We start from the raw sequence: 24,621 nt of genomic DNA, 5'->3' as shown, positions 1-24,621 counted from the left end.
TAAAATAAATATTATTTGTTGTAATGCAAGTCTTAGAGCTTTTCTTCATAGACGACAGTACAAGTGATACCAAAAAGCTCTGTATAAGAGTGGTTTTAGTGCTTGTGTTATTCTTGAACAGCAGTAATTAAAGCTTTTCGAAAGTTAAATCTAACTTCAGAACAGATGCGGGTGTCTGTACCTGGTACTGAGCTCATCCGCACACCTCAAGGTCTATGCTGTGTGTGCTCTGCGCGCTGTAGGTGCCTCAGCTACAGCAGCAACTAACAATGTTAATATAGCCAACAAACAGGATTCATACCTGGATATTTTTGTTTCCTTTTGTGGAAAACATGCAGCATCTGTTTTGGAAACAAATTACCTTTGAGGAAAACGTGACTGACTTTGTTCTCATTTTATGTCACTTGCGTTTCAGGTTTGGTTTTGGTTTTCTTACCTTGTTTCCTAGTTTTTGAGATGATGTTTTTGTCACCTCAAACCCCTTCAGAAGCTGACAACATTGCTTTCCTAAAGTGAGACTTCTCCTCTTCCTCCCTCCCTCAGCTCCCTTCTTGCATCTTTCTCCTGTTGACATCTCTCATCTTTCCCAAAGCTGCTCTCTCTCCAGACCCTCTGACTTCACTGCGCTCTGAAGATCACATTGCACACGTCTGCCTCAGTAAAGCATTGCTTTGTTTCACTGGTTTTGGTGCTGTCTCATCCCTGGAGCTACTATTTTTGGTATGAGTGCAGCAAGGGAATTTCTGAGCTGTTGGAAATATCTGTGAGCAGTGAAATTGGTGCTTGCCAAGTGAAAAGGGAGATATATTGAGGGACACAATGCTAAGAAATGTTACAGTTTGCGTGGGATAAAACTACAAACACTCTTGCCTAAGAGCTGCTTTGAAATTTTGGCATTGAGGCTGTTTCAGTCACTTTGTTTAACATTCATCAACTTGTGTACGTTTAAACTGATCTCTGTTTTAAATTTGAAGTTTGATATAAAAAAGGAGAAGGTAGAGGCATAACTCAAGTTAGGTTGCTGCTGGACACGGACTGTGACTTCAGAACTCAGCCTGTTGGTGTGGCTGAGCTGGGAAACAAGCAGAGGAGCTCATCTGCCCTTTGGAATAACATTTGAAGAAATCGGTCCCTCCCTCTCTCTCTGCGAATCAGTTCTCCCATGTAATTTATGACATGAAGATGCTAACAGTTCAGATAGCACAGCTGAGAGAAAAAAGCTGAAGTGCAGGGCAGAATCAAGTGGACGAAGAGTGCAGGCAGAGGACAGAAATTTCTGAAGTCAACAGTACTGGTAAAATCCCAAGAGACATCGTAATATAAAATATAACTGAATGGCTAGTGATAGGTATCTGTGGTTGCCCTTATTTGTCACTCTGTCTATGTCTATCTATGTGTGATACCTATCACATACCTGAAGAACTCAAAATCTTCTTTTAAATCTCCAGACAAGTGAAAACTGAAGAACAAGAGTCCCTATCTGAAGGACATCTATTCCAAGCCACTTCAGGTTGTTAGATGTGTTACAAAGACATTTGATTCCTCGCTGCAGTTCTCAGATCGGTATCAGACGTGGTGGCTGCCCTGTGTCTTCAGATATTGGTAGAACAGAAGAATGAAGTGTTCTTCAGAATAATAGCAAAGCTTTTTCTTCTGCAAGAGAAGTAGAATGCCTGAAACCCCATAGTGGTATTAGAGCATCCATGAATAACGCGTCGTGCCCCGTCCCTCCGAAAATGACAGAAAGAGTTAAAGCAACCGTTGTTTTCTTTAACTAGAGATGGCATGCCATGGAGCGTAGAGTGCCTACGCACCATCTCTATTTTATATCTGGCAAGGGGAAAAGACTTGGGACGGGACGGACCAGGACACAGAGTTGTTGGGAGATCTGGTTCTGACTCTTTGTTTTTAATAATATGAGGATAACACCTAATGCAGTGTTAGGCCTGGTACAGAAGTGAGGGGTTTTTCATCTTCTGCAGTTATTCTCGTGTTCAAATACTTTTGTATTTGTTTTGCTTGTATTCAAATGGGTTTGTGTTTTACAATGCTAATAGGTGGCTGGCTTGAGAAAAAGCATTGACCTAAATAGATGCGTATTCTAGATAAAAATGCAAATTCAAAAAAGTGATTTTAAATGAACTACCCTGAAGTGTCTTGTTTGTCTTTTCTGTCTTCTAGCTGGTCTTTTAGATGATAAGCTCTCTGAGGCTGGCTTAGCTTTGTCACAGGCAGCGTAAGGACAGCAACAGCGTCAGTGCAAAGGAGAGGATGACGTGGTCAGACACTGACTAGCACAGAAGTTGGATTTTATAGGTCATCGCCATTAAATTAAAAAAACTACAAACATTTAGAAAAGAAAATAGAGAGGGATCCCACTTTCCCTTGGTTGTGCAGTTCTGCAGTGGCATTTGGGTAGTGCAGTTCTCTTTCTGAGGCGAAAGTTATATACATAGATAATGCAACCTGCTGCAAGTTCAAGGAACAAAGCGAGAGAATAACGAAGCAGTGGCAAATAATTTAGCAAGCTAATTTCTCTCATCCATTTTGTAATTTTTAGTATAAGGATGCAGCTCAAGAAGAATTAGGCACAAGTCAATCTCACTTTGTGTTTTCTTTTGCTACAGTAAGTGTAGTTGTATGTATGTTTTTAATCTAAATGAACAGACTATTAGGGAGAAAACCAAATCGCTGCTCTTACCAGGTTTCTGTAATAGAAGTTGATAGTGTTGCTGTTCCCATTGCAAGATGTCTTCCAAGTATAATTTTTTTTTAATCCTGTGTCAAGGATGCTGACTTCTAAATTAAGAGTGGAAGACAGAGCACAAGTGAGTTGTCATCCTGTGTACTGTGTATCTTTTTGTAGTGTTGGAGGTAAGTACAGTGGTTTTCCTGTGGACTGATCCATCCTTTGTCTCTTCTGGTACAGAAGGGAGATCTCTAGAGCCTGAGGCTTGAAGAGAGCCTTGGGCTTTTGTAAGGCACTGCAAGGGAGTTGGAGGGTAATTGCATCAAAGAGACAGCTCATTTCCCTTTGCACTCCTGCTGTGGCAGGAGAAGTTGTGTTTTTTTTTTCCTCACAGAGAATAGGGGGACATACAGTATGTGTTTACCCCTAACGAACATCTTTATCTTCATTGGTGGTGTGCTGGAGTAAATTCAGTTTGTCCTCTCGGTGGGACTTGATACCGTTCAGCCAAGCCACTCTCTGCTTGAATTTAGAGCCAAGTGCTTCAAGCAAAGTTCAGAAGAGGGAGAAGTGTGGCGGTGACTGGTTCACTCAAGACAGGAAGAGAAAGATCTGCCTCTGCTTTTAGCAGAAGAGAGGAAGAAGAGCTCTATTGCACAATCTGCTCCAAATATCCTTCTTGCTGATGTCAAACCGGACAAGGAATCGGTTTAAATATTCAAGTGAAGTAAGACAGTGGGAGCGAAGAAACCACATGTCACTTAAACTCCAGGATGCATAGGTAGAACGATATTTGAGGTGCAATCAATAATGAATATGAAAGCACTCGTTTCCTTCTAAAACATTTGTATGCTTATTTTAAACATCCGAGGTCAAGAACACCCAAAATCTATAGGCAGTGTACAAACTGGTGGTTGCACTTCAGAGAACTTGCTTGTGCTTTTCAAACATGTAAAAATAGTCTTTTGAAATCTGGTCAAGGACAGTGCTAAAAGAAATGTAACTTTGAAAAACACACCGCATTGATTTATGTCCATTCCTATTAAAAAAAAAATTCTTTTCGGAGTCTGAACACCTTTGATAATCTCACTGTTAGATCGTTAAGGATTTTAAAATGGATGCTTACATTTAGGAAAAAAATTAAGATTATATTAAAATGTGCTGTTAAAAATGTTTAGTGTTCTTACCCACATGAAAATATGGTAAAACTGTGGTGTCATCACTAAGAGTGCTTACAGAGCACTGAAAGTGCTCAGAGCTGAATGCTGTTTGAAGATGCTGTTTGTAAGAGCAGGTTATCCTTAGAGCAGTTATTGTGAAGGGAGCTGGAATGATGTAATAGCAGGTAGGTTTCACAGTACAGTCTCAGGCATATCCTTTTATATTCCTTTGCCCTCCATGCAAAACCTGAAATACAATAAATGCACCAGAAAGGAAAAAATCCCATTTCATTCTCTGCCTTTTACAAGGATGGGATGCTTGAAGGCAGGCTGCCCTCATGCAGCATCCACGTGCTCCGTTTCTGTCACAGCAGTGCCTCAAGCAAGGCTGGCGTTCTTTAAGCATCATCTTAAAACGAAACACAAAACCCAGCCCCAGCCCTAACTCCCCCGCAGGCCGCTGAGGGCTGGAAGGTGTTTGTTCCACTATTCCGGTTCAGGAGTTTGTGTGATGAGAGGGAGCGCTCCCTATAAAAGGGGTAAAATGTAAAAAAATGTTCAGTGCGTGAAAGGGGTGGAGGAGCGGTTTGGTTAGTGAGGGGTCCGACCTCACCTATGCGATTGTTGGAAACTGCATTGATGCTTTTAGTTTAACCGCTGTCCTAGAGAAAAACGCTGTAGGTATCTGTGTCTGTCATGTAAACAGATGACACTAGGTGTTTCTTGGTATAATTTAGGGATATGAGAAGAAAACAACAGTACTCTTCAGTTTTGGATATTTCTAACTTAATGTCAGATATTTTATTTTTACTGAAAGGGAAAAATATGCCCCAAACCTGTCCTTGTGGACATCAGCTCATCTGTGCTCTTATATCTCCCAGAGTGGTTTTTAACAATTACATTCCTCTTCTCTCTGGCTCTGCTTGCCTTCCTGGTGCCCAGCTGCCCTCCTCCCCACCTCACCTCTCCCTCTTACGAGGCTTTGGAGAAAATGTTGGGTCTTTTATGGTTGTTGGCTCCCCAGGGCTTTTGAAGTCCCAGCAGTTTGCATCCCTGTAGGCAGCTTATCTACAAACAGAAAGGGGCAACACCCAGGAGGTTCTGTTGTCTTGGCTCTTTTCTTTTTTTTTTTTCAGTCTGGACAGAGACTTTGCTGCCACTTTATCGATGAAGACACTGTGGAGACACTGGAGAAAATGAATATGAGAGGACACTTCCCCAGGGCGATGCATGTGTGGTGTGGAGGTGTGCAGCCCGGGGCAGCCAGCCTCCCCCAGCAGCACCTCTGCGCTCAGAGGAAGCCTGCAGTTCTGCCAAAACCAGCTTTTACCCTCCTGCCTCTGTGCAAAACCATGTGGCACCTGGTTTCAAAGTGTTGGTTGCTGGCAGGCTCTTGTCAGCCACAAACAACTTGGCTGGGGGTTGTGGATTTCTCTGCCGTGGTTCCCGGGGACAGTTCCCTTTCTCTGCCCCGGTTCCCTTACTGGTACCATGCCAGTGCTAAGCCTTGATGGGAAAGGCTGGAGTAGTCCTCAGGAGTATTTCCTGAGATTGCAGCTCAGTGGAAATGGAAGAACGGACACAGGTGACGAGAGAGGCCATCTTCTCCCCCTCCTCTTCTTTTTTATTCTGCCTTTTTTGACAAGTCCTCATCCTTTCTCCTTCCCTAGAGGCTTGTGGTTTGGTTAAAACTAACCTGAACCGACACAGAGCACTAACACGATACCAGAACAAGGCAGATGGAGAGCAAATATTCAGTTTAACTTACCAACACCCTTTACTTGGAAGAATACGCTCATTAGCTCAGCAGCTGTGTAATCACTCCGGAGCTGTCTGGCAACACGTCCTGTTTCACATCTGTCAGCCCAGTGAAATGCACGCGTAAGTGTAACGGTTCCTGGAGGTCTTTTGGGTCAAAAGTTAATGATGGGTTACGGTAAAGTACTAAGATACGGTTCCCTCCTTCCCCTGCTTCTGTGCCAAATGAAGATTGATCCAGGGTTGTCAGGGGCCTGGTAGACTGCAGAGTAGCAAATAATAAACCTTTTTTTTATATAAGTCCTTTGAGAACATATTTATGTATAGCAGTTTCATCTTCTCTCTGAGTGACAGAGACGCAAAATGATGATTTCTTTTTTTCTCTTTTCTCCTTTCCCCCTCTCTCCAATCTGATGTACGAGTGAAAACAGCCTAATGAAACCTCACTGAGTACATGGGCATGAGCAGCAGTTCTGGCTCTGAGGCATCCTGAACGTGAGACACTTGGAATTGGCCTTGTAAGAGCCTTACCCTAGCGATGTAGAGCGTATGTCTGAGCGTATCCAGATAACTAATACGTGCACATATGGATCTCAGGACTCCCTGCCTTTCAATACTCTTCATTTGAATCTCTAAAAGATTCTAGGGTGAATTTCTCCTACTAAATTAAACCCTTTGCTATTTGTCCTATCAAAACCAATATGCTCTTCTTTCAATCAAAGTTTTCAGGTTAAGAGGTGAGGAACAAACACAGCAAATCTAATATAGCCTTGACAAGTTGTCTAAAGTATGTGTAACCAGTTATTATTCATGGTTGTCCTGCTGATAACTTTTACTCGGAAACCAGCTGGAAGCTCAGGTAGACGTGAGTGCGGTGTTTCTCTGTGTAACAGACCCCATATTAAATGAGCAGATGCCTTTTTTTGCCAGTGGAAATGTGAGTGTCCTCGAGGCGGGCTTTTGAAGGAATTGACTCTTGAAATGACAGCAGTTAATAATACTGATACTGCATGCAGCAGTGAAGGATGTTAAGATTTTGTCAAGCACGGGCAGAAGACCATCCTTATTTCTGAATAACGAAATACAGATATGCTCACTTCTCAGAGACAGCAAATAGCAGCTCGGTAGTCTCCTTTGAGATGGTCTTAAGCAGCCGTCAGGCTCTCTTCGTGCTTAGATCTTAGCTTGACTGAGAGTAGCTATGATCTTAGCTGTGATTGAGAGTAGTTACACCTACATGTAAAACAGGTATTATTTTTATGTATTATTTATACTGCTGTACTTTTGTATAACTGAAAGTCAGCCAGCCAAACAGAGCTATTTCAAAGGCGTATTAGACATCAAGTAGACATCTGAAATTTTCTTGAACGTAAGAGTGCTCCCAGCCAAGAGACTGGAATGGAGACGGACCATAGCCATGGAGCTTATTGACTCTCTGACGGAGAAGTTTCCCTTTGTAATTGGCAAATAACTGCTTTATGTTATGATAATCTGTTTGTGTGTATCTGCTAAGTGAAGGGAGGGAGTAAAGCTAAATTTTCAACAAAATGCAGCACTCAAATACTAAGCTGGGTGCCCGGAATTTGAAAAAAGCCTTGATATGTAATATGGTTGTGAATTCCTGGTGACTTTTACTGTGTCTTAGAAAAACACATCCTGATTTAAGTGCATACTGGAAGCAACTGCTTTGAAGATCTAACCCACAAGTGAGTCCTTCTAGGCCGTATTGGCATAAACTATGAAACTGTTGCCATCAATGTTTGCTGGTCACTTCATGTTTTCAGTTTTACCTCTGTTTCTTCTAAAAGTGGAAAAGTACATTTTACATGTACTTTGCGCTTGACCGGCATAATTTGTAAGTTCTTTCTTAAGAAACAAGATAAAGAAGTGAGTCCTACCAAAACACTTGATAAGGCACATCCTAAACTGAGACGTACCGCTGCTGTGGAAAGAAGTGAAATAGTCCCTCTAGTGTACTGCCGCTGCAAGCGTGCACGGGAGCGTTTGCTCTGCCTTACGGGAGCGTGGAGCTGCGGGAAATTACAAAATCACGTCTCAGCAAGGGATATGAAAGTGCTTACATCAGCCGGAGCGTCTGACCTACAACAGTAGGTCAAGTGAAACAAAAATAAATACCAAGCCAAAAAAACCCTACTGTGAAGAGTAGTTCATGAAGTAAAAGCTAATCTGTAGTGCAGGACCGTTGCTCTTGCCAGCTGCCCCTGAAACACGAGTGAGGAGCAGAGCCGCTCGCTGGGGCGTGGGCTGAGCCGTGCTTCCCCTCGCAGGGCCGTGGATTTCAATTTCGTGTCCTGTTTTGCATAAACTGGCTATATACTGAAAAGGCAACTTGGATGTTCACATCTTCTTGAAGCAACTGTGGCTTTGATGTGACTTCTGAAGACTTGCTTCACCTCTGTCTGACAGCTGTAGCAAAGGAGCTACAGCGAGCGCTTCCTTTTACGCCTGAAGTCTCTTGCTAGCATCTCCCAGTGACGGGTTTGCTGCAGAAGCGTCACAGAATTATTGTGTTTCCCAGTTTGTTGCAGAGCACAGCCAGCTGTGGAAGGCCTCTTGTTCCAGACTTTCTACAAGCAAGGAGTGCTACTTTGGCACGTAAGCTAAGATCCGGTTTAGCCTCATGCAGGAGCATCTGTCTGAGTCCTCGCTGTGGAGGGGAACTGAGCAATCATTTAGGGTTAAATGGGTAAAACAGATGAAAGCTCTGATGAAAGGAAGAGAGCGAGGCAAAAAAAGCACATGAAAAGCATTGAATTGAATGTTAGGGACTTTCATGTGTATGGTACACTGTAATTTTGGAGTTCAGAATTGCACTGTATTATAGCTTCCCTCCCGTCAGCTGTACAGGGCTTCGAACCAGCACTGTTCTGAAACACTCCCGAGTTTGTTCTGGGGCAGGTTGCTGAAAATCAGACATTTTGCCGTGTTTAGTTTGATTGTTTTGATGAATGGCTGTTGAAAATCTGATTGGTTTTTTGTGACAACTCAGCCCATACAATAACTGCAATCTTCCCCATGGACCTCCTACAAGTTCCTGCAGTGGCTTAGAACCAAGGAACTGAAACTTCATGTGGAAGGAGAATCTTTGACTCTTTCTTTGCCCCACTTCACATTGGAGCAAATACATTTACACGTGTTTGATGCGGAAATAGCGTGTTGACCAGAAGTGGTAGTTTCACATATGATTACTTGTGTAAGTATTCCTGACGTTTTCTCAGAAATCTTTAAGGAAACCACCGCGGCAAGGAGAAGACCCCTCAGCAGAAACCGTTGTGTTTCTTGGGGGAGCTCTGTATTGAGCTGTGCTTTAACAGGAGCGGTCAGTGGGCAAGCATTACCTTTTGTTTTGTGGAACTTATGGCTGTTTTCAGTTAAATATTTTGGTCTTAAATACACGCTGGGGTGGTTAATTTTCTGAAGTTCTTAATTGTTTTGTTTTGAACTAGAGAACAGTGTTACCTTTCCCCTTTTGTGACGGTGGCATGGCCAGACGCTATCAGGTGCTTCTGGAGAAGGCAGGCTCTCTCTGATGAGACACTGACAGCCGTTGTGATAATTACCATTTTCTTCTTAGCGGGTTACCCAGGGTTCAGTTTTTGACAGAAATCTGCCCCTTGGCTTCCTCGCAGGTTAGTTTGCTCTTCCTGCAGTGCCAGACCTCCTCCGTTCCGAGAGCAGTGAAAATGACTGGTAGCCTTCTGTTTTCTGTAGTCACATAGTTCCTTTCTCTCTCCTTTTCTGTGTGTGCTCATGAACACTTCTCTGGCTTCCTCGATATGTGGAGTTTTTTCTTTTTTTCCTCCTTAAATGAAGGTTTCACATCAGTTCCTGAAAAAGTTTTTTGGTTCTTTTTAATTTATAGGTCTTGCTTTTGTGTGTGTGTGTTTGATAGCTGTATGATGTAGTTTAGCAGTATGTTTTGTGAATAACATTTGCTAGTTATCTTCCTAAAATTAATAGTTTTCTTTGGTGCAGATCTTTTTTTGTGTTCTCTTGAAGCAACCATAATTAGCTGTAAAGAGTAAGCTGTACTTCTGGGTTTGATTATGCTGGGTAAGTGAGAATCCCTCCAAGGAGAAGAGTTTACGTGGGTGGAGTAGTTTGCAAACTATTTTCTGTGTGCTGGGAAATAACGCGTTGAAACAGGAAAGGGATATTTAGTTCACCAGACTTGCCTCTCTCTGTTTCGACAGTCCTTAAACCTCTTCTCCTGTGATTTTGCTAACCAGTGTTCACTGGTTAGCCTGTCAGGAGAGATGGTTTGGCTAGCTGCGGAGCTGTTGGTTGCCCTCCCGCAGTGTCTTGCCTCGTGTGGCTCGGCGGCCCTTGCAGTCCTGCGCTGGGGTTCCTACAGGAGGGCAGGGGCAGCTTACAGGTACAGAAACCAGAGCTCCCCTGCCACAGCAGGGCTTCTAAAATGAGTCTTTTTTTCCTTTTTGACCTGTTGACTAATGCAAAATAGTTTTTAATTAACTTCATGGTTTATTCAATAAAATTTTATTCACAATTTCCAAAACTTATCCTAGGCTGCAATGCAGTTCTTCTGGTCATAGGGGAACCTTGGATTATGTTCGTAGTATATTTATTTGGTTTTATTGTTCTTTGACTTTTCCGTAAGGGAAAACCAGATTTTCTGTGACATTAATTTTGACAGCAGGCTACATGAACCCCAAAAGTTCCTTTGACAGGAGTAGTGTAACTTAGTTCATTCTCGATTTTGCTCATCTGCATACGGGACCTGTTTCACTTTGGAGGCTTTATAACTCAGCTCTGTAGTTGGTGATCGTTCTCTGTGGGTTTTACTTTGTCATTCTCCTGCGTAAACATGTCATTGTCCTTCCTTTGAGAGATGTACTTTTAACTCGGTGTTTTATGGTCTGGTTAGTCTTGCAATTAGAACTTCAAAAATAAACAATTTTAACTGTAGGGATTGTTCCCAAATGCCCATGGAACGTACAATTGCTGTAGTGAGTTTTGTTACTATTGATAAAACACTTGTTTGGAAATTTGACTTCAGCTTAATATGGAACTTATGTTGTAAAGACCCAACCTGAAACTTCTTGCAAGTTCAGGGGAACCTTGTCATAGAAGTATGGGCGTTCAGACAGCGTGTCATTTTGGCTCTCTTTCTCTCTCTAGCAAATAAGAGTTGCCAATCCGACAGTGCTCAAAATAAGAGATAATACTTGTGACAGCACATGCTAGGCAGAGTACAAGCTGGTGTTGTATCATTGCAGCTGACAGCAAAATCTCTCTGTGGATGTGACCATATGGACGTGTATTCCGCCCTCCCCGATGTTCTCCCCCTCTTTTTGTATAACCTGGAACCCGTTTGTATAACGGGAGGTGTTCCCCTAGAATGAGATCTTCTAGACTGCTGCCATCTTCTAAAACCAGTCGAAGCTTATGAGCTGGAATGTGCAGCCTCTTAAACAGTTTGGCCAGTAGAGAGTCCCTTCCCTTGCAAGCCAGGTGCCTTCTGCTGCTTTGGCATCTGGCTCCCTCTTCTGGCCTCTGCTTGGAAAAGCTCGAATTCGCACCCAGATTTTCTTTCTGGAGCTACAATTAAAAAATGTAATCTTCAGACCAGTCTGTAAGATCACATTGGCTTGCAGTTCCATCCAAGTCCAATTGCCAATTGAATGTGACAGATATGACCTAGTTTTAAATCCATTTAAATTGGCTTTTACTTGTGCTGAAACGTGTAAATTAGAGACTTCTCTTTTCCTCTCTCTGTGCTTCCATTGCATCCCCCAGTAGAGAGGCACTGAAGAGCAGCTCGTGGCAAATCCGTGGAAATCCATTGCGCTCATGTCTGGCCCAGCCAGATTCTGCGTTGGTTTGTGTAATTTGATGTGAAGTGGTGTTGCTGATAATTAAACAACAGAGAACACGATGTTTTATTGCTCCTGTTCTACAACTAATCATAGGTTCTGTTTCCTTCTCCTCCAGGTGATCGAGACACTTTCAAAACTTTCCCGCACTCCTATCGCCGTAGGCACGGGAATAAGGTACGTTGTTGTCCTGGTGAGTGGTGGGAATCCTGCCTCTTGCACGGCGCTCCGTGAAAAAGTAGAGGCAGTACAGGCAGTGTCCCCCAGTAAGAACGTCTCTGGTTGTAAACCACGTTACCCAGTGGACAACAAACCAAGGCTCTGGACCTCTGAGGAGCTCCGAAGGATATCTTCTACCTCTGGTACACTTACTGAAGTGCCTGAACTACATTTACTTCTCGTGCTGAAACACGAGGTGAACAAATGAGCAGTTAGTACTACAGAACCTGTGAGATAAGCGTGACACATGGATTGTAAGTCAGGCTGCTGCAGTGCTGATCTCTGTGAAGACAAATGGATTTTCTCTTCTTTCTCCCTTCTGAAAATTGGCAAACCCACAAAGTTTGTGAGATACTCATTTTCAAAAAGAAACCAAAAACCCCAGCTGAGCCTAACCTCATAAACTATAGCTGTGACCTGTGAGAGAAGGTGGAAAAACTTCATGCTTTGATGGTCTCCATCTTTTTGAATGGTTTGATTCCGCAGTCTTATCATGTATGAATGGATGGTGTTAAAACATCAACTCCCTGGGCAGTTCTGTAATCCATGTCCCGTGCTAAAAGGAGTAGTTAGTATTCTCTGTTGAAAAACTGACAATGATGTATGTTAGTGATGATTTAGAACAGCCTCATCCTGTAGGGTTTTTATTATAGTAAATATCAGTTCATATCTAGAAGTCTCAGTACACGTATACTGTTCGCTAGAGAAAGGGGAACATGCAAACGCATTAATGGACAATAATCTGTGTGAAAATCCTAGAAACCAAACAAAACCCCCCTGTGAGGCTAGACCAGTGCTGTCTGTAACTCATGCTTTTTTTTTTCCGTAGGCCCTTCCCTACAGAAGAGAGTGTTGATGATGAAGATATCTACAAGGGTCTTCCTGATTTAATAGAGTATGTTGTAAATCTTTAGTTCAATTAAAGATTTTGGCTTTCAGCTGCATGCTATTATTTGTAAGATGTCATAGAACACGTAGTTTTAGTGAGAACGGGATATTTCTTTGATTTGAAAAGATTTTGTTAGCCATTATGCTGACCAGGAAGCATTAATTATGAAAGCTTATTTGAATGGTTGTAATACTTTTATATACGTAAGTAAGCATGTTTCATAGCGAGTGCTGGTAGCAAAGTAAATCATGAACTAGTTTTAGAATGATCTGTCTGTACTATGAGAACGCTTTCATAGAATTACAGTGTTAGTTGTAACAGATTCATGGAAATTGTCTTGAACTTGCAAAGAAAATGCATGTTTGGGTCATAATTCAAGCGAGTCATTTCCCTAAAGTCAAGGGAATTCTTCATATGAGCGCATTTACCTCTCTGGGTAAGTGCTTGCAGGATTCTTAGTTATTGCCAATTTTCACATGGGCTTTGAGGTGCAAGTAAGACAGACATGGACATTCTGTATCGTGTTGAGTGGTAGACTGCGGCTTTATTTTACGGGCAGGTGAGATAAATAGATCTAGGCATAAAAATTATCGGGAAGAACTACTCTTGTATCTTACGGCTAGGATCTCTCAAGATCGATTAGGAATCATGTTGGACAAGAGCTAGGATCAGAACTCACTGATCCAAGGCTCAAAGTTCACCATCTGGTGAGTGCCCATCTGCGTTTATCTTGGCTCTGGCCGCCTTGTACGTCGCTTGCTGAGATGTGGTGAAGCAGCTGCTTGCTCACACTGTGGATTTGTGTCTTCACTGCGTATGAAGAAGGGAAACCTCACCATGGTTGGCGTTGCTCGACTTAGTCATCTTCCCTGCAAAACTCCTCTGGTTCTCTTCTGAGAACCAAGTGGGCTAGAGGTGGTGTCCTCATCTCTGGGATGTGGTTGCATTAGCACGATTAGAAAATAATATTTCTGTCAGGTCTTAGATAGGTGTACAAATTCAGTACTGAGAGGCAGCCTTTCATTAAAAAAAGTTATCATACCAAAGAAAATGAGATTTGTAGCTCTTCTTTTGCATCAAATTACGAATATTATTCACTGAAATTTGGTAGTTACATGCTGTCTCAATTGTGGAGGAAGCAATTAAAGAAGTACTCTCTTCATAAGAAACAAAAGTGCCAGTGACTAATGCAAATGGGCCACGTTTTTTAGTTTGTCTTAATTAGTAAGTGTATTTGACTAACATTAATCTAATTGTCCCTGAGTTTAAATGGTGTCTAAGGAATTCAGAATGACTGTAAGGCTTTCTGTCAGAAAGAACTGTAGCAGTTAAATGTTTTTATCCTTCCTCTGCCATTTTGCCAGCTTTTGTTCCCTTTGCAGAGGTGGAGTGTGTCTGTGCTGCGTCTGCCGCAGCCGGTGTTATTCACGTGAAATGCTCGCACGCCCGCGTCGCTTGGCAGGCTGGAACGTCAGACTGAGCTGGAGCACCCGAGCTGCCTAGCTCTTGGCATCTGCTGGGAAAGAAAGGGATGTGAGCAATTCCTGTCTTCTCTTGAAGACTACTTTCAGTATCTTTTAGAGTTGTTTTGTAGACATACCCTAAGAAACGTGAGTGAAAGAGATATTATGGGTTTGATATGGTCCCAGGGCAAAGTAGGCGAACCTGCAGCAGGACTGACTGTAATGAAGCTGCGTGAGCTGACGGTAGAGTTGAGCATTGACTGTATGCTGAGGTGTTTCTGCAGTCTGAGGAGTAGGGAGACGCTTCTTGCCCATGCTCTGTTTTGTTGAACTGTCTGATTTTCAGTTTGAAAGGTTGCTTTTTTTTCATTTCTGGGTAGCTGAAGGTTGCCACGAGGTGATCGAGATGCTGGCTTATGGTGTGGAGGTACAGACTCTCAGCTTCTGGCTTGGTGATCTTTAGTGTGTTTTACCGCAGATGATCCTTGATTTCAGCGGGAAGGATACCCGTACCAGTGTCTCGCATCCCAGTGCAGTGGAATGCTGGGCGGTAAGGAGAGGCAGCTCCTCTTCACTGGATGTGGTGGGAAGAGGGTCAAAGAGAAGAGAGCAGCTGGACAGGACCTGGAGACAAAACTGTCCTGATAAGTTGCTGTGGGTGCTGGGTTTAGTTCCTGTGTGCTTCTAAATTCATGCAGTCTTCAGCGTTGTGTTGATTTCATACAATCATATTTTAAATGTATTGAGGAAAGAAAATTGATGGACTTAAGTTCCCTTGATGAGTTCTTTTCATTATATGGTTCTGTTAATCAATCTGTTTTTTTACTGTAGAAATCTTTTCCGATGAGGCGTGGTCCCTTGCAGAGCTGATGGTAATTTGCCTGTGCTGCACGGCTTTTTTTTTTGTTTGTTTTCTCTTTTTGAATTGTCTTCTCCTTTTCCTTTCAGTGAAACTGGTGTTGATGAAGATGAGGACTTGTACGATTGCGTCTATGGAGAAGACGAAGGTGGGGAGGTTTATGAAGACCTAATGAAAGATGAGGCAGCACAGCAACCTGTATGTTTTCCAATTCCTAGCTATCTTTTGAACAACAGTAGTTATATTTTTGAAAGTTAATACTTGTGAAATTACCTTTTTATAGCTAGTTTCACTGGAATTTCACTCATGCTCAATTGCACCCAGAGATGTCAGGTGCAGAGCATTATCTCCTGCGCAAGGCTTTGCAGTTCTGTTTTGGTACAGGGTTGAACCCTAACTATGGTCCTGTTTTGAAAAAAATGCAGTTTTTAAACAAAATGCAAGAATTACTGATTAAGTTAAGATTGCCAGTTATGAATAGTAAGATTTACCAACTATTTTAAGAGCAGTTAAATTAACAGATTACTTCAAAGTGTCCTGCTTCAAAAATTAAGTTATAATGTTGTGAAACGCTGTTGTTTCAGCCATCATTTGGACAGCTACTCTAACAAGCTGTTCTGGTTTTGTTAGTGAGGGGGGGCCTAAGGTGGCAGCTTCTGTAGGAAACTGCCAGAAGTCGCTCCCCTTTGTTCAGTGGACTCGGCCGGGCCTAGGGCGGACCCGCTGCTGGCCAAGGCCGAGCCGACTGGTAGCAGAATGTCCCGTGATAACACCTCTGCGATAACGTATTTAAGAAGGGGAAAACAGGAAAAAAAAAAAGAAGATGTGAAGCAGCTGAGCAGGGGGCAGAGAGGGGGGCAGGCACGAGCCTTGTGGGCCTTGCACCCCTCACCCTCTGGCCTCCCGCTGGGCGGTGACTGGGCCCGACTCGGCCCGGCCCGGCTGAGAGAAGTGGAGAGGAGATGAGAAGTGAATAAGCTGTAAAAAAAAGATCCTGAGAGACATCTACCACCCTGTTGTGAGGAACGGCTGCAGACGCCAAGGTCAGTGAAGAAGGAGGGGGAGCAGTAATGCGGCTCCTGGCCAGGATTCCTCTGCAACTCGTGGTGACGACCATGGTGGAGCAGGTTGTCCCCCTGCAGCCCATGGAGGTCCACAGAGGAGCAGAGATCTCCCTGCAGCCCATGGAGATCCACGGAGGAGCAGAGATCCCCCTGCAGCCCATGGAGATCCACGGAGGGGCAGAGATCCCCCTGCAGCCCATGGAGGACCCCACGCCGGGGCAGGCGGGTGCCTGAAGGAGGCTGTGGCCCGTGGAGGGCCCGCTGGGGCAGCCGTTCTGGAGGGACTGCACCCGTGGAAGAGATGACCCACGCCGGAGCAGTTTCCCGAAGGACTGTGGCCCATGGGAGGGACCCCACGCTGGAGCAGGGGAGGAATGTGAGGAGTTCTTCCCCCGATGATGACACAGCGGCGTAAAACAACGCGTGATGAACTGACCGCAACCCCCATTCCCTTTTCCCCCCCGTGCCGCTCGGGAGGGAAGGAGGTAGAGATAATGTTAAGCTTGGGAAGAGGGAGGGGTGGGGGGAGGTTATCTTGTTCTCTGTCTCATTCTCCTGCTATCTGTAGTAATAAATGAATAGTTTTCCCCAAGGCGAGTCTGTTTTGCCCGTGACGGTAACTTTAAGGATTTCTCCCTGTCCTTATCTCAAACCTCGAGCATTTTTTTCTTATATCATCTCTCCCAGTTCTCTCGGAGGGTTGGGGGAGCGAGAGAGAGACTGCGCAGTCTGGTCCTGATCGGGGCTAACTACGACACAAGTACAGCTGATAATTGTTTCATGCCAATGAAATTCCTGCTTATTCAATCATGTAGGGTTTTGTTGATCATTAAGTTGATCTTCAGGAGAATGGGATAAGTAGTTTATTCACTTTGTGGTATAAAAGTACCATGGTCAGTTTTCAAAACTGTCTTGGAACAAATCTAAATGTAGGCAATAAAGTTTACTCGCTGCTTGGGGGAAACCCTGATGTACGTGTCTGCCCTTGCTCAGGGAAGTGCTTTCTGATCTGGACAATGTTAGCCTGTGGCCATGACATATTTTCTTTTCTTCCTCTGTATTGACCTGAAGCAACATTATGCTTAAGACTTGTTGTCTTAAGTTGGAAACTTGCTTCTCCTTTTCCAAATTGCTTTTTTAATAGTATAGTTACATGAAGAAATCTAAAGATTTTTTATTTCCTTGCGTATCTTTTCAATACAAGTTTTGTGTTCTCTGCTTCTCTTGCGATTCCTCAAAGTTATCACTAACTTGTCTTTGGGAAGATTACTGCCTTGTTTTAATCTCTGTTGTTCTGAGTTTAACCATATTGTTCTCAAGCCTGTTTTTCTGTTAATACAAAATCACAGAATCACAGAAGGGTTTGGGTGGGACGGGACCTTCAAAGCCCACCCAGCCCAACCCCCCTGCCAGGAGCAGGGACATCTCCAACCAGATCAGGTTGCTCAGAGCTCCGGCCAGCCTGGCCTGGAATGTTTCCAGGGATGGGGCATCTAATCCTGCTTAATTTTGCATACCTCCTGAAGTTTAGGTTATTCAGTGGAAGCCAAATAAAAAATTGAGTTGAAGAAACCACTATTTCATATCTAATGAAGTCACATTTGCTTGCAGGCAGGATGTTTTAGAGAAGTGTTTGAATCACAGGAAATCTTTGCTGTGATCCTGTTTTGACTTTTTATTTTGTACTGAAACATGCATTAGGGTCTGGGTTTCACATAATGAGTGTGGGTGGCTTTTTTCTTTTTTTTATTTTTTTTTTTTCTTCAACTCTAACAGTTGGTAATCTCTGGCAGTTGGTAGTGTGTCAACTTTCTCTGATTCTTTCCTGTTGCAAATGTCGCTCGTGCATATGTGTGTTTCTAGGAAATGATTAATATAGCAATCAGACCTTTCGCGTTCTCATTTTAGTTGCGTCTTAGCCTAGATTCTTCAGCTTGAACAGACTTGTATTTGCTTCTTATAGAAAGTAAATGAAAATTGAAAGCACAATACAGCAGAATATTTTTTTCACATGTAATGAATGGAGACATAACAACCGTTTTGCTGTGACAAGCTTTCTGGAATGTGGTAATTATTGCTGGTTTGTGATAATTTTCCCCTCAGGTTTATAAATACACTGCATGCTAATGTGACGATTTTGTGCAGTTCTTTCATTTGAATCCTACGTGAGAATTCCTTGCATATAAAAGACTATCACGGGACAATCTTCAAGTATATTTTTAGGAAAACCCAATACTTCTCAGAGTCTCCAATAGCAGCCGAAATTGCTTTGTGGCTCCCACGTTCTTGATATGTTGTCGTTATCTTGTGAAGTGAACTGCTCTACTAAATTTTCTCTAGCAGAAGCCGACCCTCAAAGGCAATTTTTCTCCCTTGTACTGATACTTGGACGCTATTTCTTATTTCTTCTGTCCTTTTGTTTATTGCGCTCAAATTCTAGAAGTTTGTGGTGCAGATAGAAAAGGAAAATGTTAATTTCTGCCAAAAAGTGCCGGTGTGAATGATCTGTTTGGGTTAGGTAAGCACAAAACTGAAGCTAATTGTTTTAAGCTGAATCCCAGGATTTTGTCTGCATTGTTCACATGAGAGTTGGTGAACAGCAAACCTTCACTTTTTGCAAGTGGATATAAACTCCTGTTGGGTACAACAGCTTCTGTATTGGTTTAAGTACTGCAAGCAACTTGAACAGTATCGAACGCACAAATGTGAAGGTGAAGTATAACTAAAAGCCTGAATTATGTCAAATTCTAATACTTTCTTGAGATTAATCAACTGTGGTTAACTGTGAGAGTGCCTGCTTCCTCCTGCCGAAGAATTTGGGAGTAAATAATAGATGTTGAGATGAGGCTGATCATCGTATGGTGCTCACGAAGTACGTTCCTACTGATAATGAGAGACTGTATTTCTGCAAATGGGGACTTCTGTCTGCAGCTGATAAGGATGGCACTCTAATGTTTGTTACGGGAAAATTAATAACTCAGTTGGGTTTTAAAGAGTAATTTCTGAGATAACGCAGCACCTGGTAGATGAGAGCGGTAGAGAAGCCATGTTCCAGTTGCAGGAGCTGCTTGTAGAGTCACACGAAGACGGGGAGAGTGAAGGGTAAAGAAGACAGGTCAAGACAGCAAACAGAAGTGCCAGTGGCGACGAAGCTTTGCGTGCCTGTATGATTTGCAACTTGACCTCTAGTTTACGTGGTCGGCATACACTTCCCACTCTTCAGCAGTGGCCAGGCAATCTCATAGGAGCTGGGATTATTGCTTACTAAGCCGCTGCTCGTTGTTGTTTTTGGAAAGAATAGTTTGGATCAATTATTGCTTTTAAATTGTGAGAGCCTATCCAGTTGCTGTGTCAGGCCTCTGAGCTGACCTGTGTGCCTCCAGATGCTTTAAGTCTTGCTTGACACGAATGCTTCCGTGCCTTCTTCCAGGTATTTACTCTTTTGTTTGAAATCGGATTTGCAAGTTATTTAAGCTGTAATTCTGATCCTTAGTAAGAGTGCTTGTAAACTATTTGTACAGAGTCCTGTGCTGATGATTACTTCCATTTCCTGTAAGTCTGGCGGTTTACTTGGAAAAATCCCGGAGTGTCACTGAAGACACACGCATACGTATGCAAGATCTGAATTTAGAGGTCACCACGCTTCCTGATTCGAGGGCATGCTCATACTGTGTCTGAAGAGAAAGCTCCCCTTGAGAACTAGAAGGGAAAAACCTGTAAATAAGTGCAGGGATTAGACAGAATCCAATATTTATGGCAATGCAAAGTTACTTGCATGGTGTAGTCCAATTAAGATTAATGGAATTATTAACTGCTCAGTATTTTAAATAAGATTTCTCAGTCTGGATGTGAATTAAATGTGACCTTGTATTTCAGCTTCCAAAGTACGTGCAGAGAGTTCAGCATTTTATGTCTGAATGTTAACTCTTCACAATATTCCTTTGTTGCTGAATTTTTATACAACTCCAGGTCATCAGCTAATTGAACATTAAAATATTCTTGGTTATTGCTGTCATCCTTGGAGGCTGCAGTACTTGGAAAATTTCAGGAAGCAGTTACCCTAATTGCTTAATTCTAAACAAATAAATACATTTGTTATCCATTAGGTGCCTGTTCATGACTTAAACCTGACTCCATTGTAATTGCAGAAATACACTGAAAATGATATAAGAAGCTGTTGTCTTGCTGAAATAAAGCAAACTGAAGAGAAATACACTGAAACTCTGGAATCAATAGAGAAAGTAAGATACTACTTATAGAATTGTTACTGACTTATTTTTTTAGCAGTCTAGAAAATATAATGGTATAGTCGATATATATACACACACATTTTTTTTCCTTGCAGTTTTTCATGGTGCCATTGAAGAGGTTTCTGTCAGCATCAGAGTTTGATACTGTTTTCATCAACATTCCTGTAAGTAATTGCATATTTCATGAACAGATACAAGGCTCATCGCTGGTTATATTTGTGTTGCATGTTACTATACAAAAGGATTATTTGAAATATGGTGCGCAATGCATTTATGTAGATGTTAGGGTAGTTAATAAAAAAGGACTTGCACACTATTTATTTTTTTTTTTTTCCTGCTTGAGGGAATAGGATAAGAGAAATAGTATTATCATGTCAGATAGTGAGTGGTTATAAACCAGAGCATCGTTGACCCACTTATAGAAGATGGGTTATCTTCTAATATGTGCTGGCATTTTAGTGGTGGTACATAGTTCTTGCCTGTTCAGTCGCCTGCCGCTGTGTGCTGAGTGGTGCTTTCATTAGGATTTCTCTAGCTACTCTGCAAATCCTTCTCTCTCCCCTGGCTCTGTCATCATTGAAGACATTTTAAAGTTAAGATAACTCACAGGTTTGGATTCAGAATCTGGTGCGGGAAAGGATAAGGAAATCCCCCGTGAAGTATATGGGAGATGTCTTTATTTGACTGAAATCTGAAAGGTTGCTGTGATTATTACTTTGTCCATTTATTTTTGGCCCAATCATAAAAGTGTGACAATTTTTGTATAATTTTAGTTGATATAAATATTCAGCAGATGTCTTACTTTATCTGACTGTAAAGGAAGACATCAGACATGGTCTGAAGCCCCTCTCAACTCAGACTAATGAAAGTAATGTTGCTTTATGAGGCATGCTGTAAAGAAAAGGTCCCCAGAGTGTGGCCCACAGGCCACATCAAACCCTTATCGCCCGTAAAAGATCACCTCTGTTTTGGTCAATCTCTGGCATGTCCGGCAGACTCTCAGGGCTCTGGGAGGAGGCATTTGGGATTTTTGTATTCTGTGGGGACGTGGTCTGTAAGAATGTGTTAGTTGCTGTTCCAGCACTGTCCTGACAGAAGCTGAATGGTGGCATTATACACTGGTGATGATAGCTGACACCTTGCCGTGTTTGCCTCGCTATTCAGGTTTTCCCCCTGAATCTCAATTGCTGTAATTTCCTTCTCTTTGAATATTAGTCCAAAATACTTCAAAGTCAAGTAGGTTACTGATATCTGTGGCAGTATATCAGCTGCCTGTAGAGACGCCTTTGCTTTTGAAAACAAGTTCATATTCTGTCCCACATTGATGTTTCTTGTTCGTTGCAAATAAGGCCCTGACGTGCCCTACCTACGTTACCATAAACCCCTTTCCCGAGGCTCCCTGTGCCCGGGCACGTTGACTTACGGGCGTTGGAAGACCTAAAGCCACCCGACGTGAAGCACTGCGCCAGGGTGTAAAGGGGCTTACACGCTGTAAGCACAGACTGCGAGGTCAGCCTACTCGCTGCTCCTTAAGGAGATGTGAGGGGGTCAGAGAAGAGGAGTAAAACCAACAAAACCTGTTTATTTGAAACTGGGAAGACATGTAGTAAACGGTTACATTGAGGTTGTTTTACTTTGGTTTTTATTATCGGCATTCAGTGTTCTGCTGTTACAAGCTGCTGCTTATTTCTGACTCCAGTCACGTTTCGTAGGCATCCAAAACCGCTAAATAACAGTAGGGCTTGCCTAAGCCAAAAATACTCGCAACCGCCGTGTCCGCTCAGACCTTGTCTCTGCGGCAGTTCCTCAGCAGGAAGGCTGGAGGGCAGTGGAAGCTTGTTTTAAACTAAAAATAGATGTTGCACAGAGCTCTGCAGCGAACTGGGATGTGGGGAGCAAGTGCCGTCGTCTCAGAAAAGGACGGATTTGCCTCTGGAAAGGGGTGTGGTGCAGGATTGGTGCTTTAGGGTGATGCTGTATTCATTCTTTGTATAGACTCTGAAAGGTGCTTGCTGGACAAAATAATCTGCTGATGTCAAACTATATTTTAGTTTTAATTAAAAAACCCAACCACCCCAAACTGCTTATCAGTCTAAAGAGAGTGCCTTTCGCTAGGGCTCAGATTTGAAAGTTCTGTGAAATAAAATGTCTGTGTGGCTCTGTATTTGTGTGTGTTTCTGTGTCCATACACCTCTGTGTATGTATATGTGCATTTGTATGTACATGTCTGTGTGTGTGTGTGTGCATACACGTATAGATTTGTAGGTACAACTGTGCATGTGTTTATACTGAGGTGTGTATATGGATGTACAGAGAGAAAGAGGGATGGAAGTGTATGTAACAGATCCTGAAGTGCTGGAACTTTCATTAACTTGTAATGATGTTAACGTCAGTTCAATTTAAAGCTTTAAATTGGGGATAGAAGCTCAAAAAGACGTTTTGTCCCCTTTACATCATTGGGCTGTTTTTCAGGGAGCTGATTTTCAGGGGTGTTGCTTAGTGGAGTCCCTGTACGCTCCTGAGAAAACGTGCTCCTGTATATATTAATCGGGAAGGATTTCTGTAATAACATCTCTGTCGCTCAACTTAAGATTCTGGGGGATGTGCCCGAACGATTACCGGCAACTGAATTTGGTCTGTGTGGAGTTTTTGCTCCCTCACCTGTGGTATGACGCTTGACCTTGTGTGTACTCTTAGTTTTCATCAGTGTGAAGTGAAACGTTTTCACTTAGTTCCTAACTCTGTATTGCGTGTTATTTTTGCAGTATATCATTTACTGCATCACACCATCTTCAATAGCTTTTTTTTTTTTTTTAAACAGCCCTCTATGTTCATTGCAGAGGTTTGTACACCACTTACACTCAATTATGCTGATTGCAAAACTTTTGAACCTGTTTGACTTAATTTCTTGTGAATCCTCTAACAGTATCCATTCAGTATTAAGGCTGGTGTAATCTCCTGTAGCTGCTCACAGATTTTTGCATAATAGTGAACAAGCAAGGTGAGTTGTTATTGCACTCAGGGAGCAAATCTTTCTACAGTATTCTTGCCTTTCTCTCAGCCATTAGTTGTCTGATATATTGGGAAACTCATTATGATTGCAGTTAACTTAGCACTAGAACATCACTAATTGACCAATGTAATGTACAAAACTAATTTTTCACAGCTCAGGGACATGAATCATTACTTTATCTTGTCACTAAAGCATTTACTTGACTTGCTTAATTTTAGAATTATCATTACAAAATGAAGGTGATTTAGCAGCGTACGTTCCGAGGCAGAATAAATTAGTCTGTAATAGGTCGCGCTTCTTGTCGCATTGTATGGAACGTGTGGCAAACCTTGAAATTAGGTTCTACTCTCAAATGATCTGTTTTCCAGCTTATTGAAATTAATGGATCTAACATGAAATAAAGTGTTTTATATTTGAAGCTTTAAGTTGTTGTTCTGTTTTTAAAAACCTTGTTACTGTTTTTAAGGATTTGGTGAAAATTCACAGGAATCTAACACAGGACATCAATGATTCCATTGTTAACAGAAATGATCAGAACCTATATCAAATTTTTATTAACTACAAGGAAAGGTAAGATTTACACACTCTTACTAATTGTGAGAATCTGTGCTCAATTCAGTGAAGTATTCGTCGTGTTTCTGTTTGAGTAATATTTCTGAAACAGGATTCAATTCAATGTCAGTGTACTTATTAAGCTAATATTTGGTGTTTTGAGCCTGGAAGTCAAAACATAACCTATTGCTGTACGAGCCCTCCCTCTTCTTACCCCAGTTCTGGCAGTATTGTTACATAGACAGGTAACATTCATATTTTGGACAGCACTTAAATAGCTTATTTTGCACAGCATTTTTTCATGCAAATAATCCCAGGCATTTTATAACATGTACCTGTATTGTTTAACAGCTAAAACATCATAAAAGAGGAAGAAGGGGCAAAATAAGGCAAGGGTTCATATTGAGGCTGTTCCAGGTTAAAGAGAACAGGAGAGATCATAACTTGAAAGCAGAGAAAGCGGGCGCAAAACAGAGGAGAGAAGAGACTCAAGTCTTGCTCTACCCTGCACTCAGAGGAGTGATAGCAAAGAAACATGCTCTGCCTTCAAACTGGGAAAACCGGCCAGGCTGGGAACAGGACAGCTGCGGCAGCGTGCCATGCCCTGGAGGCTAATTGCCAATTTTTCTACCCGGCTTTTCAGATTGTTTTTTTTTCTGCCAGCACTGAACAGCTGTTGGGCTGTATAGATGAACTCATATGCCCGTGGTACTTAACTGAAAAAGCCTTGCACTGTGGGCTGCAGTGCTGACCTACCCTGAAGTAACCCTTTGGTTGTGGTTAAAAATGAGTTCCTTCTGGGACCGCAGCCGGAAAGACCTCTGGGAGCTAACTGGACTTGCTTGAGGGT

General features: G+C 42.4%; 1 protein-coding gene across 2 annotated transcripts in view; it reads left to right on the top strand.

Annotated features, from left to right (window-relative positions):
- VAV3 (vav guanine nucleotide exchange factor 3) overlaps positions 1-24,621 on the top strand; it is a 166,654-nt gene that overhangs the window by 46,038 nt on the left and 95,995 nt on the right. For both annotated transcript variants that reach the window (XM_086753708.1, XM_086753707.1), the window contains exons 3-8: positions 11,581-11,639; positions 12,511-12,576; positions 14,982-15,090; positions 20,105-20,197; positions 20,302-20,370; positions 23,686-23,789. In XM_086753708.1, the coding sequence (XP_086609834.1) occupies positions 11,581-11,639; positions 12,511-12,576; positions 14,982-15,090; positions 20,105-20,197; positions 20,302-20,370; positions 23,686-23,789 (500 nt within the window). The remainder of the gene's footprint in view (positions 1-11,580; positions 11,640-12,510; positions 12,577-14,981; positions 15,091-20,104; positions 20,198-20,301; positions 20,371-23,685; positions 23,790-24,621) is intronic.

Source organism: Chlamydotis macqueenii, chromosome 8 (genome assembly GCF_036417535.1).
Source record: "Chlamydotis macqueenii isolate bChlMac1 chromosome 8, bChlMac1.mat, whole genome shotgun sequence".
NCBI lineage: Eukaryota > Metazoa > Chordata > Aves > Otidiformes > Otididae > Chlamydotis > Chlamydotis macqueenii.
This window is presented reverse-complemented; position numbering and strand designations above follow the sequence as displayed.